Source organism: Bufo gargarizans, chromosome 2 (assembly GCF_014858855.1).
Source record: "Bufo gargarizans isolate SCDJY-AF-19 chromosome 2, ASM1485885v1, whole genome shotgun sequence".
Taxonomy (NCBI): Eukaryota; Metazoa; Chordata; class Amphibia; order Anura; family Bufonidae; genus Bufo; species Bufo gargarizans.
Genome location: NC_058081.1, coordinates 511,687,736 through 511,702,282, shown reverse-complemented (window position 1 = coordinate 511,702,282; position 14,547 = coordinate 511,687,736). Strand labels below are relative to the sequence as shown.

The 14,547-nt window shown below is 45.2% G+C and overlaps 1 protein-coding gene across 1 annotated transcript in view; it reads right to left on the bottom strand.

The window, feature by feature from the left end:
* Positions 1 to 10,349, bottom strand: part of NDUFA9 (NADH:ubiquinone oxidoreductase subunit A9) — a 28,224-nt gene extending 17,875 nt beyond the window's left edge. Inside the window, exons 1-4 of the mRNA XM_044281292.1 lie at positions 10,235 to 10,349; positions 7,866 to 8,036; positions 6,088 to 6,185; positions 1,929 to 2,020 (exon numbers count right to left, since the gene is read on the bottom strand). Coding sequence (XP_044137227.1) covers positions 1,929 to 2,020; positions 6,088 to 6,185; positions 7,866 to 8,036; positions 10,235 to 10,283 — 410 coding nt within the window. The 5' untranslated portion in view covers positions 10,284 to 10,349. The remainder of the gene's footprint in view (positions 1 to 1,928; positions 2,021 to 6,087; positions 6,186 to 7,865; positions 8,037 to 10,234) is intronic.
* Between the last annotated feature and the right edge of the window lie 4,198 nt (positions 10,350 to 14,547).

Sequence of the window (14,547 nt, the reverse complement as noted above, 5' to 3'; positions counted from 1 at the left end):
ACTTTTAAGTGGTTTTCCAAGACAAACGTATTGACCTTTCCTTAGGATAGGTTATCAATACTACATGGGAGATGGTCCAGCTGCAGCACTGGAACAGCGCTGCTATGTAGTGACTGTGCCTGGTTACTGCAGTGTGGGTCCCACTCAAGTGAATGGGAGCAGCGCAGCAGTGACCAGGCACAGTCACTACACAATGTAGTTCCGCTGTCTAGTTCCAGCATTGCAGCAAATAACAGCTGGTCAGGAGGGGGTGCCGATGTGATATTGGTGACCTTAGGATAGGTCATCAATATGTTAAGCCCTAATGACACATCAGTGTTTGGTCAGGGATTTCCATCAGTGATTGTGAGACGAAACCAGGACTGGAGCCTCCACAGACATAAGGAATAACCCTAAGTTCACACCTGAGCGTTTTACAGCGCGTTCAAACGCGCTGTAAAACGCTCAACACATGAAAACCAATGCTTCCCTATGGGAATGGTTCTCACCTGGGCGTTTTACAGCGCGTACGATCGCGCTGTAAAACGCCCGACGCATAATCAAGTACTTGAGCTTCTTTGGGGCGTTTTGACGCGCGTTTGTGGCCATAGGACACTGCAGTCAAACGCGCGTTTACTATTACAAAAAACACGCATAGAAACGCTCAGGTGTGAAAGCATGGTAAGGGAAAGATCTGCACCTGTTCTGTGTTTACAGCCACATCTGGTTTTGGCTCAGAATCACTGATGGAAATCACTGACAGAACACTGGCTGTGAATAAGCCTCTTTCACACTTCAGTGTTTGGTCAGTGATTTCCGAGCCATAACCAGGTGTGGGTCCAAACCAAAAAACAGGTGCAAATCTTTCCATTATACCTTATCTTTGTGTAGGCTTCACTTCAGGTTTTGGCTCACAAATCACTGATGGAAATCAACGACAAACACTAAAGTGTGAACGAGGCCTAAGGCACTAGTCTTGGAAAACCCCTTTGAAAGGGACTTGAAAAAGGCTTTTTTAGTCTTGAAAATCTTGACTTCTATGGACTTATAGTTAAAGGGGTTGCCTCAACATGGACAATGGGGGCATATCGCTAGGATAAGCCCCATTGTCTTATAGGTGCCGGCCCCATAGAAAAAGAATGGGAGCGGGGGCCGCGCATGCGCAGTGTGGCCTCCTTCACTTTCGGGGCTCCATTCTCGATATAGGTGCGGGTTCCAGCAGTGGGACCTGCACCTATAAGACAATGGGGGCATATCCTAGCGATATGCCCCCATTGTCCATGATGAGACAACCCCTTTAAGTCACGGTGGGATTCTCCTGCACAGAGAGGTAGACCTGGAGATTGGAGAAGTAGTGCTGTAGATATTAAAGTAACATAGGGCAGCAGCATTTCTCTTGTCTATAGATGGTATCAGTTACTGCAGATCAGCCCCAATTACTTGAAGAGTGCCCTCATTCTCAGTTACATAGACAGGGCTACCTTACTATATCCAGGGAGGATTAAGGCTAGGTCTATATGGCAACTTTGGCTCTGTACCACCAAGTCACGTACTTGGCAAAAAACGATAGTAAATGAGGTCACATTACATAAAATGAATGATGCGACGACAGTCATGAAAAATATAACCTTCTGGTTTTGGTTACAGATCACAACTTACATGATCCACCACAGTGTTCAATGTAAATTGCATGAGATGGTGGAGTTTGGCTGTTCCTGTAACCCGAATAGACTTAAATAGGGTGGGAGCATGCATACACACATGCGGTCCCACCATTCAAACTCCTCCTGCAGCTAGCAGCACATCTTGAGAGCTGCAGTTTGCAAGAGCTGAAGAGCTACAGGTAGGAGACCACAAATCTTCAGAAATGAGATCCTTCAGAGCAGTGAAATGACTAGTGGAGGGACATCTTCCAGCAAGTGAGTGAAAAAGGATCAGGAATCTCTTACCTCGTCTCCCATTCTTTGCCCACAAGGTTAATCACCACACTGGAGTGCTGGAGAGCTTGCCTGGTGGAGTCTCTGTTTCGTGGGTCCCATTCCTGAAAAGATCATTTGTGCAGGAGCTTGTATCAGATTGTATGCAAACTCGGCCCTAAAACTAACTGGGGTCTCCTAGAGTAAAGGTTAGTTGGGGTTTCCTCTCTTGCCAGAAGCTGCATAGGGTGGCCATACTGCCTGCTCAGATACATCACTAAAATCTGCAACTCCGATATCATCTTCATTTTTGTCTGTAGTTTATCTGTCCTCTGGATAGATCATCAGCATCTGATTGGCGGTAGTCCAACACCCGGGACCCCTGCCGATCAGCTGTTTGAGAAGGCAGCACCTTCTCGCTGTTTACCGCAGGCCCAGTTACGTCACAAATGGTATCACTGGCCGGGAAGCGGCTAAGTTCCATTCAAGTGAACAGAGCTTAGCCCCGCCCAGGCCAGTTGATACTGGTCGTGACATCACTGGGCCAGCGGTAAACAGTGAGAAGGCCGCGGCGCTGCTGGAACGCCGCTGCCTTCTCAAACAGCTGATCAGCAGGGGTCCCGGGTGTCAGACCCCCGCTGATCAGATGCGGATGATCTATCCAGAGGAAAGATAATCAGTTTAAACAAAGTGCAGAACCCCTTTAACCACTTCAACCCCGCTAGCTAAAACCCCCTTCATGACCAGGCCACTTTTTACACTTCGGCACTACACTACTTTCACCGTTTATTGCTCGGTCATGCAACTTACCACCCAAATGAATTTTACCTCCTTTTCTTCTCACTAATGGAGCTTTCATTTGGTGGTATTTCATTGCTGCTGACATTTTTACTTTTTTTGTTATTAATCGAAATTTAACGATTTTTTTGCCAAAAAATGACATTTTTCACTTTCAGCTGTAAAATTTTGCAAAAAAAAACGACATCCATATATAAATTTTTCGCAAAATTTATTGTTCTACATGTCTTTGATAAAAAAAAAATGTTTGGGCAAAAAAAAAAAATGGTTTGGGTAAAAGTTATAGCGTTTACAAACTATGGTACAAAAATGTGAATTTCCGCTTTTTGAAGCAGCTTTGACTTTCTGAGCACCTGTCATGTTTCCTGAGGTTCTACAATGCCCAGACAGTAGAAAAACCCCACAAATGACCCTATTTCGGAAAGTAGACACCCTAAGGTATTCGCTGATGGGCATAGTGAGTTCATAGAACTTTTTATTTTTTGTCACAAGTTAGCGGAAAATGATGATTTTTATTTTAATTTTTTTTTTTCTTACAAAGTCTCATATTCCACTAACTTGCGACAAAAAATAAAAAATTCTAGGAACTCGCCGTGCCCCTCACGGAATACCTTGGGGTGTCTTCTTTCCAAAATGGGGTCACTTGTGGCGTAGTTATACTGCCCTGGCAATTTAGGGGCCCAAATGTGTAAGAAGTACCTTGCAATCAAAATGTGTAAAAAAATGGCCTGCGAAATCCGAAAGGTGCACTTTGGAATGTGTGCCCCTTTGCCCACCTTGGCTGCAAAAAAAGTGTCACACATGTGGTATCGCCGTACTCAGGAGAAGTTGGGGAATGTGTTTTGGGGTGTCATTTTACAAATACCCATGCTGGGTGAGAGAAATATCTTGGCAAAAGACAACTTTTCCAATTTTTTTTATACAAAGTTGGCATTTGATCAAGATGTTTATCTCAGCCAGCATGGGTATATGTAAAATGACACCCCAAAACACATTCCCCAACTTCTCCTGAGTACGGCGATACCAGATGTGTGACACTTTTTTGCAGCCAAGGTGGGCAAAGGTGCCCAAATTCCTTTTAGGAGGGCATTTTTAGACATTTGGATCCCAGACTTCTTCTCACACTTTCGGGCCCCTAAAAAGCCAGGGCAGTATAAATACCCCACATGTGACCCCACTTTGGAAAGAAGACACCCCAAGGTATTCAATGAGGGGCCTGGCGAGTTCATAGAATTTTTTATTTTTTTTTGCATAAGTTAGCGGAAATTGATATTTTTTTTTGTTTTTTTCTCACAAAGTCTCACTTTCCGCTAACTTAGGACAAAAATTTCAATCTTTCATGGACTCAATATGCCCCTCAGCGAATACCTTGGGGTGTCTTCTTTCCAAAATGGGGTCACATGTGGGGTATTTATACTGCCCTGGCTTTTTAGGGGCCCTAAAGCGTGAGAAGAAGTCTGGAATATAAATGTCTAAAAATGTTTACGCATTTGGATTCCGTGAGGGGTATGGTGAGTTCATGTGAGATTTTATTTTTTGACACAAGATAGTGGAATATGAGACTTAGTAAGAAAAAACAAACAAACAAAAATAATATTTCCGCTAACTTGGGCCCAAAAAAATGCCTGAATGGAGCCTTACAGGGGGTGATCAATGACAGGGGGGTGATCACCCCCCTGTCATTGATCACCCCCCTGTAAGGCTCCATTCAGACGTCCGTATGATCTTTACGGATCCATGGATACATGGATCGGATCCACAAAACACATGCGGACGTCTGAATGGAGCCTTACAGGGGGGTGATCAATGACAGGGGGTGATCACCCATATACACTGTATCCATGGATCCGTAAAAATCATACGGACGTCTGAATGGAGCCTTACAGGGGGGTGATCAATGACAGGGACGTGATCACCCATATACACTCCCTGATCACCCCCTGTCATTGATCACCCCCCTGTAAGGCTCCATTCAGACGTCCGCATGTGTTTTGCGGATCCGATCCATGGATCCGTAAAAATCATACGGACGTCTGAATGGAGCCTTACCAGGGGGGTGATCAATGACAGGGGGGTGATCACCCATATACACTCCCTGATCACCCCCTGTCATTGATCACCCCCCTGTAAGGCTCCATTCAGACGTCCGTATGATCTTTACGGATCCATGGATACATGGATCGGATCCACAAAACACATGCGGACGTCTGAATGGAGCCTTACAGGGGGGTGATCAATGACAGGGGGTGATCAGGGAGTGTATATGGGTGATCACCCCCCTGTCATTGATCACCCCCCTGGTAAGGCTCCATTCAGACGTCCGTATGATTTTTACGGATCCATGGATCGGATCCGCAAAACACATGCGGACGTCTGAATGGAGCCTTACAGGGGGGTGATCAATGACAGGGGGTGATCAGGGAGTGTATATGGGTGATCACGCCCCTGTCATTGATCACCCCCCTGTAAGGCTCCATTCAGACGTCCGTATGATTTTTACGGATCCATGGATACATGGATCGGATCCGCAAAACACATGCGGACGTCTGAATGGAGCCTTACAGGGGGGTGATCAATGACAGGGGGGTGATCAATGACAGGGGGTGATCAGGGAAACTATATGGGTGATCACCCGCCTGTCATTGATCACCCCCCTGTAAGGCTCCATTCAGACGTCCGTATGTGTTTTGCGGATCCGATCCATGTATCCGTAAAAATCATACGGACGTCTGGACGGAGCCTTACAGGGGGGTGATCAGGGAATCTATATGGGTGATCACCCGCCTGTCATTGATCACCCCCCTGTAAGGCTCCATTCAGACGTCCGTATGTGTTTTGCGGATCCGATCCATGTATCCGTGGATCCGTAAAAATCATACGGACGTCTGGACGGAGCCTGACAGGGGGGTGATCAATGACAGGGGGGTGATCAATGACAGGGGGGTGATCAGGGAGTTTATATGGGGTGATCATGGGTTCATAAGGGGTTAATAAGTGACGGGGGGGGGGTGTAGTGTAGTGTGGTGTTTGGTGCGACTTTACTGAGCTACCTGTGTCCTCTGGTGGTCGATCCAAACAAAAGGGACCACCAGAGGACCAGGTAGCAGGTATATTAGACGCTGTTATCAAAACAGCGTCTAATATACCTGTTAGGGGTTAAAAAAAATCACATCTCCAGCCTGCCAGCGAATGATCGCCGCTGGCAGGCTGGAGATCCACTCGCTTACCTTCTGTTCCTGTGAGCGCGCGCGCCTGCGTGCGTTCACAGGAAATCTCGGGTATCGCGAGATGACGCGCCGATGCGTCCAGGAGGAGTAAATCAACCACCTCCCGGACGCATCAGTGCATTAGGCGGTCGGGAGGTGGTTAAGGAAAAGCGCATTTTGGCACATACCATGAATGTTAACTGGCCCAGATCTCCCATAGGTCGGAGATACATGATGTCATACTGGTCACAACGGTACGGTAAGACCACCTGGGAGCCAATACGTCCTGAAACAACAAATAAAATAATCAAACACAAAGTGCTGTAAGTGGTAGGAGTGTGACAAAGAATGTCTCTCTAGGATCCAATAATCACCAGGATCCCTCAGGTTGTCCCCTTTTGTGGAGGCCACGTACTAAAAACCAGACACACCAGTCTTAGTATTTAAAAAAAAAAAAAAATATGCTGGTGGAAGAACTAACCAATAAATTAAGAGGAGCATGCCTATTAAAAAAAAAAAAAATTGTCACGTCTAAAAAGTCGCAAATTTTGTCGCAAACCAGCACCTGCAACAAAATGTGCAACACAGAGAAAACTGGCGGGAGCAGAGCTAGAATAAATGACCCCCGATGTGTTCACAAAATCAAACATAATGACAACTGATGTGCCGTCTCACTGAGAAACCCCTTTCCACATGGGGCTGTTTGGAAGCCCCCTTTATGTGCTAGAGGCTGGCGCTGCCCAACAGCATCTGTGAGAGCTGACAAGTGGTCAGGGCCTATTCACGCAGGGTTTCTTGCCTGTGGAATCTTGGAGAGTGGGCATCTCCTTCCCATTCATTTCAATGGGAGGCAGCACTGAAGAGCACGGAGCGGCAGTTTAAAGCCACGGTAGCGCCGATATTGGACAGTTCCATCCTGGCTGCGGCTTTTAAACTCTGCTTTGCAATCTTCAGCATTGCCTCCTAATAATTAGGGATGAGCGTACAAGGTTCGGGTTATCTAAGAATTCAGTTATAGGGCCCGTGGTAGCGGAATCCATAACGGAATTCTTAGATAACCCGAACCTTGTACTCCGAACTTGAAACCGCAAGTTCGCTCATCCTTACTGATGATGTGATTGGGGGGCAGAAACCATGCGACCACTGGCAAGATTTCCACGTGGGTGTCTGCACAAAAAAAGCACAAAAAAACAAAAAAAAAACGCCTTGTGATCACCCCAAGACAAGAAATGGATGAATGCTATTATTTTTAAACTTATGAACAACTAATATTGAAAAAATAAAATAAAAATTGGAGACGACAGATCGCTGCTGACTGAACAGCATGGTCGCTGCCTCCATTAGACCCAGTGGTCTTCCCAGCATGGCAGATCAGGTCTGCCAGTGACTAATGTCACCCCAGGGGGCTGTTTTCCTTTGTAATGACATAGGGGTCATTTATTAAGACCAGTGTTTTAGACGCCGGTCTTAGTAACCCAGTGGACCCGCCGACGTTCTGAAGAAGTGCTGGCCTCCACATAACTTTGGCGCATTCAGCGCTTCTATGCTGGCTTACATTTAGACCAAAACAGCTGTAGAAAATGATGAATGAACCCGTCCCCTTCCCCGCACACCTTTTTAGACTTGGTATTACATTTGCGCCACAATCTGCACCAGAAACACACCTAATATAAACGTATTTCTGGATAGTGATAGTAAATGACCCCCATTGTTGTTTTGTTTTGGGAAATGAATGGGTCAGTGTGCAATTCGAAAAAACTGTGGATCGAACACACATGCAAAATACAGTTGAGGGCATGAGGCCTAACACTTTGCAAATATAAAGAACAAAAGTAAATTTGATGAAGTTTTTTTTTTTTTTTGGTACACTTTACTAGTAATGAAACTCAAAAAAAAAAAAAAAAAAGGGGGGGGGGGGGTAATCCAGTAACCCCAGGAAGGAGACTAACGCTACAGTACAAGTCACCTAGCCTGTTGACAACGTATCGTCCCAGGAACCCTGTAGCTCCAAAGACTGTGGCCACCACCCCGCTGACTGCAGAGCGGCCAGGCTTCCCGTGGGGCATAACAGCATGGTGGACGCTCCTCTGCTGCAGGACCACGGGAACAGAGGCGGCCAGCGATGAGATCTGCGGACCTAGGACAAACAAGAAAGATAGAGAACAGAAGTTAATGGCCGTTCATCCTCCTGTAACTAGAGTGATCCCTGCTGTGTGTTCCTAGAAGAGAGGGGCGATGGACGACACCACAGAAGATGTTCTGCTCCTGCGTCATTTTATTGCCAACAAGTCCACAAACTCCTCGATAGAAACAGTGCCACGCCTGCCCACAGCCATATCTGTCCTGTAACTCAGGCCTATTCAAATGGGAGGAACAGTACCAGTCACAACCATGGAAAAGAGTGGCGCTGTTTCTTGGAAATCATATAGAACCTTTAAAGGAGGACTTTCGCCTCAGACACTTATGGTGTATCCTGTGGATATGTGTTAAAGCGTCCAATGTTATCTTCTCTAAGGCCCCATTCACACAACCATGGGACTGCCACGCCTGAGTTGCGTACCACAAAAAATGGGTATGCAAAACATGGGCATCAGCCGTGTGCCCTGCATCGCAGTGTTGACCCACTGACTTCAAGGACATGTTCTATCTTTTGCAGCATGGAGACACGGACCCAGAAGCCCACTCCAGTCTTCTATGCGTTTCTGTGGGCATCCGGGTCAGGGTTTCTGCACCGCAAAACATAGGATATGTCAAATCTTTCACCACATTTTGCGGATCATGAGCCACAACATGGGCACACAGTCGTGTAAATGGGACCCGATATAGACACCTCACTACCTGGTACGCAAATAAACTGGCGCAAGGCTGTGCAGACAATGAACCAGTTGAGAATGCTGGAAGATTTCAGCTCTAATGCCTGCTGTATAGTGAGTGCGGCTCTGGAGTATAGTACAGGAAGTAACTCAGGATCAGTATAGGATAGGTAATGTATGTACACAGTGACTCCACCAGCAGAATAGTGATGGCAGCTCTGGAGTATAATACAGGATGTAGTTCAGGATCAGTACAGGATAAGTAATGTATGTACACAGTAATTCCACAGCAGAATAGTGAGTGCAGCTCTGGAGTATAATACAGAATGTAACTCTGGATCAGTCCAGGATAAGTAATGTATGTACACAGTGACTCCACCAGCAGAATAGTGAGTGCAGCTCTGGAGTATAATACAGGATGTAACTCAGGATCAGTATAGGATAAGTAATGTATGCACACAGTGACTCCACCAGCAGAATAGTGAGTGCAGCTCCGGAGTATAATACAGAATGTAACTCAGGAACAGTATAAGATAAGTAATGTATGTACACAGTGACTCCTCCAGCAGAATAGTGATTACAGCTCTGGAGTATAATACAGGATGTAGTTCAGGATCAGTACAGGATAAGTAATATATGTACATAGTGACTCCACCAGCAGAATAGTGAGTGCAGCTCTGGAGTATAATACAGGATGTAACTCAGGATCAGTATAGGATAAGTAATGTATGCACACAGTGACTCCACCAGCAGAATAGTGAGTGCAGCTCCGGAGTATAATACAGAATGTAACTCAGGAACAGTATAAGATAAGTAATGTATGCACACAGTGACTCCACCAGCAGAATAGTGAGTGCAGCTCTGGAGTATAATACAGGATGTAACTCAGGATAAGTAATGTATGTACACAGTGACTCCACCAGCAGAATAGTGAGTGCAGCTCTGGAGTATAATACAGGATGTAGTTCAGGAGCAGCAGTACAAGCAATGTGTTTACCAAGTTATTCCAGTATTTGGTTGACATATACAAGGGTCATTTAATATGTACCCAGTAACAGGCACAGATTGATGATAAGGGCATGTATGTCGATCAGAGCTTGCTAGCATAGTGGTGTGCTGGCTCATTCACATACAGTCCCGTTCACACAGGGCAATGTTCCACCAGCATTTCTAGTGTTATATATATCGGGACTATCGCTTTGCAGCCTCACAGCAGATTGGACAGATACACGAGGTGTTATAGTTTTAGAACTCTAGTGCCGTTCCTCCAGTATCCTTCTAGAAAAGTATGAAAACAATCATGGGTGATACCATCCCGTTTGTCAGTACCCTGTCTATGGGGCATGTTCGCCTGTCACACTACAGATACAGTTGAAGGTTATCAGTGACCCTACGGCACGTCAGGGGGAACCCTGCAAGGTCTCCAGCTGTAGTGGAACTACAAGGCCCAGCAGCTAGTCAGCAGGTGACACATACAGAGTGGAGCCAAATGCGTGTTCTGCATTATCACCGTGTGACTTACGTGACATTGCCCGGGCACCGGCAGCCCTGCAAAGGATAATGACCGCCATCTTGACCGAGATCCCACAAGCCTGAGCGAGCTACGGAAGCCGTGCGCAACTCGTTTTGACACTGACACAGCGCAAAGGCTCCACCTAGCGGTCAGAACACGCAGCCCACTGTTACTATTTTTTTTTATTTCATAGATGAAGTACTTCTTTGATAAGTACTTTTTGTTTTGGCTGAATATTTATAGACATAAATTTAAGTATTATTAAGATTAAGTAACATTTCTCCCTAAAAACTAATAAGGTACTTATCTGTGCCCAGGAAAAGCTGGGTGACAGGCAGTAGCCGTCATGAACAGTCTTGTAAGGAATACAAGTCACAATAAATACAATGCTTGATGATTTCAAAGTGCATGGCGGCTACAGAGTTTATAAGCCCTTCACTACCGGAGGTTTTTTCATTTCTCTTCCCTATCTTTCTTCATATCTTTTTATTTTTTGCAGGACAAGTTGTACTTTCTAAATGGCACCATTAATACAATGTAGTGACCCCCATACCTTTTTTTATAGTTATATCTACTGAGCTGTGCGGGGCTCACTTTTTGCGGGACAATCTGTAGTTTGTACTGATACCATTTTGGAGTGTGTGGGACTTTTTGATAACATTTTATGAAATTTGTTTGCAAAAAAAAAATCGCAAATTGGCCATTTTGACCCTTTTTTCCGTTACGCCATTTGCCGTATTGGAAAAGTATTTTTATATTTTAATAGTGCTGGTGTTTTCGGTCACGGAGATAGCCATGATGTTTATATTTTTTGTTATTTAGGTATTTATTTTTTTATTATATGGAAAGGGGGGTGATTTAAACTTTTATATTTTTAATATATTTTTTAAAAAATTTTGCAATAATTGTGAAGCTCATATATGAGCCTAAAAAAATCTATTTTAAAATTTTTAATTTTGAACAATCATGTGTTTTTAAAATGACTTTATTACGGTCTATTGCTTATTTCTTATGTTGGCCTGCCATCTAGTGGGCAATATAAGAATTGCCGTTTTAATACTCTATGTCTCTTCAGCAAGACCCAGGGCATTCAAACCAGTTACTGGCATCCCCATTGGCCGCAGGGGATGTCTGTAGGATTCGCGCGAGCTTCCGGGTTTTTGACACTTTTGATGCTGTGATCTTACTTGATCACAGCATCTAAAGGCTTTAATAACCGCGATCGTCATTATTGCCAGTCGCAGTAATTAGCGGCAGGTCTTTGCTGTTTGAAACAGCAAAGATCTGCCGGCCATGCCGTCCACTGCAAGACCGAGCAGGCGCCATGTTTGCCTATCGCTCCAGCGCCGTACAGGTACGGTGCTGGTAGTGAAAGGGCTAAAGGGGTATTTCCACCTGGACATTTTGTCACACCCACATATATATGCTATAAATGTCCAATAGGTGCTGCTCCTACCTTTGGGACTCACTCCTATCTTTAGAACAGGGACCCATCATGCACTGCCATGAATGGAGATTCGGTTGCCCGTGTGCGCCTCTTTCCCTTCACTTCTATGGGAGTTATGGAATAGTTGAGCGCCCTTATTCCACTATTTTTAGAAGTCTCATAGAAGTGAATGGAGTAAACCATACAGTGTAGCCACCACCCCATTCACATAGGCGCAAGATGGGTCCCTGTTCTCAAGACAGGAGGACCCATGCCTATCAGACCACGAGGATAGGGGCCTCGTTCTCATGATTGGTGGGGTTCCCAGCAGTGGGACCCCAACTGATCTGATAGTTATTCCCTATCCACAGGATATGGGATAACTTGTACCCACTGGAATACCTCTTTGATGGAAAGTTGAGTGGAAGGAAAGTGTGGTAGAAAAAGGTGCACAAGCAACAGGGATAACCGCAGGCTTGAAAGCATTGTCAAGAAAAAGCCATTCAAGAATCTGGGGGAGATTCACAAGAAGTGGACTGCGGCTGGAGTCAGTTCTTCAAGAGCCACCCGACACAGACATATCCAGGACATGGGATACAACTGTCACATTCCTTGTGTCAAGCCACTCATGACCCAGAGACAACATTAGAAGTGTCTTACCTGGACGAGAGACAAAAAGTACTGTACTGTTCTGTACCAGTGGTCCAAAGTCCTGTTTTCAGATGTAAGTAAGGCCTCATGCACACGACCGTTGTGTGCATCCATGTCCGTTCCGTTTTCCGTGATTTTCTGCAGACCCATTGACTTTCAATAGGTCCGTTGAAAACGTGGAAAATGCACCGTTGTTCATCCGCGTCCGTTATCCGTGTTTCCTGTCCGTCCAAAAAATATGACCTGTCCTATTTTTTTGTCAGACAACGGTTCACGGACCCATTCAAGTCAATGGGTCCGTGAAAAAACACGGATGCACACAAGATTGACATCCGCGTTTGTGATCCGTGGCCGTAGGCTACTTTCATACAGACGGATCCGACAGTGAAAACTCAGATCCGACAGTATATTCTAACACAGAGGCGTTCCCATAGTGATGGGGACGCTTCAAGTTAGAATATACTACGAACTGTGTACATGACTGCCCCCTGCTGCCTGGCAGCATCTGATCTCTTACAGGGGGCTGTGATCTGCACAATTAACCCCTCAGGTGCCGCACCTGAGGGGTTAATTGTGCGTATCATAGCCCCCTGTAAGAGATCAGGTGCTGCCAGGCAGGAGGGTGCAGACCCCCTCGCTCCCCTGTATTACATTTATTGGTGGCCAGTGCGGCCCCCCTCCCTCCCCTGTATTTAACTAATTGGTGGCCAGTGCGGCCCCCCTCCCTCCCCTGTATTTAACTAATTGGTGGCCAGTGCAGCCTCCCCCCCTAATTAAAATCCCACCACCACCCCCCTATCATTGGTGGCAGCGGAGAGTTCTGATCAGAGTCCCAGTTTAATCGCTGGGGCTCCGGTCGGTTACCATGGAAACCAGGACGCTACTGCAGTCCTGGCTTCCATGGTTACTTAGCAATTGTAGAAGCATTTTACTTACCTGCGCTGTCTGTGACCGGCCGGGCGCTCCTACTGGTAAGTGACAGGTCTGTGCTATAAGCAATGCGCCGCACAGACCTTTCACTTACCAGTAGGAGGAGCGACCGGCCGGCCACAGACAGCGCAGGTAAGTAAAATGCTGGAATTTAATTACTGAAATAATGATCTAATTTATTGAGATGCACTTGTATGCAATGTGTGCTTGCAGTCACCACAAGGGGGAGCTACTGTATTCTGATGTTTGGACCAGATAGGTATATGAGGGGAGCAGAGAGCTTGCACTATTAACGTCCCTACACACATGATTTTGCTCTGGTGTTTTCTGCTTACTAAATCAATGCCAATAAAAAAAAAAAACATAGCACATGCGGTTTTTATGGCATTTTTTTGGGTAAACAATTGTGTGAACCATGCTTTTTTTCTGACCCTTTTTCATTCAAACAATTTCAAAAGTCCCCCCAAAAGCCACTTAATTAACAAAAACACAAGCAGCATAAAATACTCATGTGTCCTGAGTTTCAAATTTCCCATAGAATTTCAGCTAACACCTGGAGCTTGTGCAAAAAGAAAAAAAAAAAGGTGAAAAAACACAAAAGGTTTTTCCGAATTTTTTTGTATTACTGATGATTTTTTTCTCCTCACAGAAGCCCCGTTGCCTTCTCAAAGAGCTGATAGGCAGGGGTTCCAGGTGTCAGACCCCCACTGATGACAGATATGAGTGAACACCCCCCTTCTCAGTAGTATGTGCAAGCAGCATGAAACGGGACGTCTTGAGGTGCGGCCTCATGCACACAAACGTGCTTTCTTTCCGTGTCTGTCCTGTTTTTTGCGGACCATAAGCGGAATCATTCATTTCAATGGGTCTGCAAAAAATAATAATAAAACAGAAAGAATATTGTATGATGTATGGGAACTTAAGGGGAAAAGGGAGACACCTCTTACTTGTTGTATCGTTTACAAAATATATTACAATAAAAAAATTATGTTTGATAAAAAAAAAAAAAAAAAAAAAAAGGAAAGTTACTCTGTGTGCATTCCATTTCTATATGTCTGTTCCGCCAAAAAATAGAACACGTCCAATTATTGTCCGTTCCGTAAAATACGGAATGCACACGGACGTCATCCGTATTTTTGGGGGACCGCAAAAAATACATACAATCGTACGCATGAGCCCTAATAGCTGCAGGGCAGACAGTGATGTCAGAGCAGGGGGCATCATTTTGGTACCTTCTGCTGTATAGCCCAGTATTTGCCACTTTCTTTTAATAGAAATAAATGTCAAACATAATAGTAAAAATAAATGACACAAT